The sequence below is a fragment of the Salvelinus sp. IW2-2015 genome, unplaced genomic scaffold (genome assembly GCF_002910315.2).
Source record: "Salvelinus sp. IW2-2015 unplaced genomic scaffold, ASM291031v2 Un_scaffold16339, whole genome shotgun sequence".
Taxonomy (NCBI): domain Eukaryota; kingdom Metazoa; phylum Chordata; class Actinopteri; order Salmoniformes; family Salmonidae; genus Salvelinus; species Salvelinus sp. IW2-2015.
In genome coordinates, this window is record NW_019957542.1 from 363,043 (window position 1) to 367,503 (window position 4,461).

The 4,461-nt window shown below is 39.2% G+C and overlaps 1 protein-coding gene across 1 annotated transcript; it reads right to left on the minus strand.

The window, feature by feature from the left end:
- Window positions 1–567: 567 nt before the first annotated feature.
- LOC112080491 (odorant receptor 131-2-like) lies at window positions 568–1,524 on the minus strand. Its single transcript, XM_024146273.1, has one exon. It carries the CDS (start codon window positions 1,522–1,524, stop codon window positions 568–570), a length of 957 nt encoding a protein of 318 aa, XP_024002041.1.
- Between the last annotated feature and the right edge of the window lie 2,937 nt (window positions 1,525–4,461).

The following is a 4,461-nucleotide window of genomic DNA, read 5'->3' on the forward strand; positions in this document are numbered from 1 at the left end:
CTGTCTCTATAGCTCCTCACTGCAGGTTTTCACAGGTCTGTTTAGATGCATATACTGGCACACAACAGTCAAGGTTCATGTCATTGATACAGTTACCGTACATTTCCTGGAGCTAATCACAACTGTAACTCACTGCAAAAGCCACTTATTAAAGCAATGTTTTATTTCTCTCAATCAGGTCATCTTTGAAATTACACACATGATTAATGTTGTTTGAGACGTTTACATTTTTTCTAATTAGAAGACAAGCTGCAATGCATATACTATAATTAGCTTAAACACATAAGCATATGTAACATAGCTGTTCATTAAAATATACCTTAAGATTAACACAATATATCATTGTCTGTGGTCTTTGAAAACAAAAGTGCATTTCAATACCACAAAATCATGTGATCAAATCAAATCAAATTGATTTATTATTTAGCCCTTCTTACATCAGCTGACATGTCAAAGTGCTGTACAGGGTTTTACACCCAGCCTAAAACCCCAAACAGCAAGCAATGCAGGTGTAGAAGCACATGATAAATAATAACAATACCAATGGCCTTGCCTGTTAAGCAAGTGTTATGTTTTCATATGACCAGTAATTATTGGGGAAATGTTCTTATTCACCCCAAAAAATACATAATATTTAATTGCAAGAAAAAACTTTTCATCCCTTAGGCCATAGACAAGTGGACAAAGACATCGCGGGGCCAGAATAAAAGCAATGTAATCAAAGAATCTCACATCAATGTACAATTTCAAATTAATTGGCAGGATGGCAGCCTCCATGAACGGGCACCACAGCTGGATCAGACACAGGAACAACTGGATAGCGTGGAGAATCACCGTTTTACGACCTTTAGATAAAGATTTCTTATTGTCCGATGCTTCTTTGGCCACTGCAATTATTCTAACATAGATAAACACAATGGTGATGGACATGACCAGAAAGTAGAACTGACCTATAACTGATCTAAGGTGTCTCTGCCACTTGTGTGCAATAAACATCTCTGCTGAACACAGCTTATACTGCGTGTAGAAGCCCAGAGGGACTGAGGCAAAGAAGATGGAGACAATTATGATGGGCTGTATGGCGCTGATGCTGTGGATGAGTAGGATGCAGTGAATGGCTCTGCGTACAGTGGAGAGTTCTCCGTGGCGCAGAGGCATGCAGATGGCCACATAACGCTCCAGGCTCATGGCTGTCAGAGTCAGCGGCGTGACAAAGGTCAACTCACTTAGCAACACACAGAAGACAACACACACAGCAGCTGGCAGGGTGACACTAAAGTAAGTCAGGAGGAGCAAGTTATTAGTCATGATTAGGTACAGACAGTCAGCCAGCAGTGTGTGAGCAAAGAAAACATAACGTGTGTTTGAGAGAAAGGTGTCCTTTTTGAAGAAGGTGAAGATGAGCAGGCAGATGATGTAAATGAAGATTGCATTTATCACCTGGACTATTATGATCCTGTCATTAACTTGTTGCAGAGAGGAGCTGCTACCATCATCTGCAGTTGTTGTATTGTTGTTAGCCATATCACACAAGGGAATAGCCAATAACAAGAAGTTATGTACAGGAATTGCATTTCATAAACATGTTACAAAGGATGACATTTAAACATGAAATCATGTTAACTTTCTAGCAATAGATAACATATTTAAATATATTTAAAATCTTAGATGAAATTAAAAAAGCAGAAGCACATTTCCAATACAATGCTTTGTTTCTTCTTGGTGGTAGGATATAGATTTAAATATGGCAGGTTGCCTTAGAAAGGAAATATGCCATTGAAGCAGCACAGTACAAACAGGTATTCTCTCAGTCTCCTCTTGAATCCTCAGGCAAAGATCTACTGACAGAGTGCTCTGCATGAAGTCTTTATAGAACATTTTATTTATGGAGGATTTCTCAAAGGAATGTTGTCATGAATCTTCAGATACACCTCATTCCTATATTTAGACCAACCATATAATTACTGTACTGCACAGTAATCTCATAGGATTATAACATTTCAACATGTTTTCAGGATATATGCCTATGTGTGGCTTTCACGAGGAGTAACACACAGATTACAGTAAACATTTTTCATCAAATATAGTGATATTTCTGACTGAGATGTGTAAATAGGCCTACATGTGAGTGTTAGCAGTGTTTGTTGTGTAGCAGTACAAGTGCAGTTGTACTGTAGATACTATTGATGCGCAAGTTTACTCATAACCCGCAGTCCCTGCAGTTATATGTATCATTCTTCTGCAATTCATTACTATAGGCTACATTGAGGTTTTTCTTTCGTTATTTTTATCTGGCGTTAGTGCGTAGCCTAAGCCTAAACTTTAGGCCCTAACTGTAGGTAGGCTATGCTCGCCAAATACACGCCAATTGTTAAATGCTTTTGGGAACTTGGGCAGAAAAAGTTCATGTCGATCCACTGAGGCAAAAAGGACAATGTCATAGTTTATTTCAATAAGAGAACATCTGTGAAATGGAGGGTTGAAAAGAAATAGCAGGGAGGGCCAGAACAGTAGCCTAATGTTTGCGAAATATTTGGTGAAATGGTAAAAGAGCATGATAGCAGTGCTGCGGCTATGTTATGTGTTATGGGCACTGCGTTCATCCACCTCTGGCCTGCTCGCCTCCCTACCTCTGAGGAAGTACAGTTCCCGCTCAGCCCAGTCAAAACTGTTCGCTGCTCTGGCACCCCAATGGTGGAACAAACTCCCTCACGANACCCCTTGACTTAAAAAAATAATCCTCAGAGAAAAAAAAACAGAAATACCTTATTTACATAAGTATCCAGATCCTTTGCTATGAGACTCAAAATTGAGCAGGTTGCAGCCCAAATAAATGCTCAGGCCTTCATGGTCAAATTTCAGGCCTTCATGGTCGAATTGCTGCAAAGAGACCACTACTAAAGGACACCAATAATAAGAAGAGACTTGCTGGGGCCAAGAAACATGAGCAAAGGACATTAGACCGGTGGAAATCTGTCCTTTGGTCTGATGAGTCCAAATGTGATATTTTTGGTTCCAACCGCCGTGTCTTTGTGAGACGCAGAGTGGGTGAACGGATGATCTCCGCATGTGTGGTTCCCACCGTGAAGCATGGAGGAGGAGGTGTTATGGTGTGGGGGTGCTTTGCTGGTGACACTGTCTGTGATTTATTTAGAATTCAAGAGTACACTTAACCAGCATGGCTACCACAGTATTCTGCAGCGATACGCCATCCCTTCTTTTTGCGCTTAGTGGGAATATCATTTGTATGAACCAACACATCACCAGGCTGTATAAGGGCTATTTGACCAAGAAGGAGAGTGATGGAGTGCTGCCACAATCACCCAACCTTAACCCAATTGAGATGKTTTGGGATGAGAGTGAAGGAAAAGCAGACAAATGCTCAGCATATGTGGGAAATCCTTCAAGACTGTTGGAAAAACATTCCAGGTGAAGCTGGTTGAGAGAATGCCAGGAGTGTGCAAAGCTATCATCAAGGCAAAGGGTGGCTATATGAAGAACCTCAAACAAARTATTTTGATTTGTTTAAGACTTTTTKTGTTACTACATCATTCATTATGTGTTATTTCATAGTTTTGATGTCTTCAYTATTATTCCACAATGTAGAAAATAGTAAAAATAAAGAAAAACCCTTGAGTGAGTAGGTGTGTCCAAACTTTTGACTGGTACTGTATGTAAATCTGATTTCAGTTTATTTCATTTTTTTTTATCTGCAGAAATGTCTAACAACCTGTTTTTGCTTTGTCATTATGGGTTATTGTGTGTAGATTGATGAAAAAAACAATTTAATCAATTTTAGAATACGGCTGTAACCTAACAAAATGTGAAAAATGTGCACTGTACAYATCTACCCCTACCACTCCAGTGTACCTGAACATTGTAAATATGGTATTGGCACTAACCCTGGAACTGATCCTGTATATAGCTTACTAGCTTTCTCATGTTCTTCTTAATGTCTATTTCTCATGTGTTTTTGTTCTACTTTACTTTATTTATAGTAATATACATTGATATTGATTACTGCATTGTTGGGAAAAGAGCTCGCAAGAAAGGCATTTCACTGTACTTGTGCATGGGACAATACAACTTGAAACTTTGGGACTCATTTAAACACAGATGCATGCTCTCGTCCCTTTCATGCAGAATGTATTGTAGGATAAGTGTGATTTATGGTTACTGAGAAAAGTGCTAACTATAGATATTTTCAATATGCTTTAAAAGTATAGGCTATTCCAACTTGCTGTTATATTTCTTGCTGTGAAGCCTACTCCACTTCTGAATGGATTGATATGACAGCCTTGTGGGAACACGACGGCCTATGACATAATTCTCAGGAACTAATGTAGTTTGATGGGAATTGGGAAGACGACCCAGTGAGTAATAGAACCCCAAGAGTTTGTCACAATAACTGTTGAGTGAATTTCAGAATCAGCAGAGTTGAGTATCAGCTCATACTTTGTT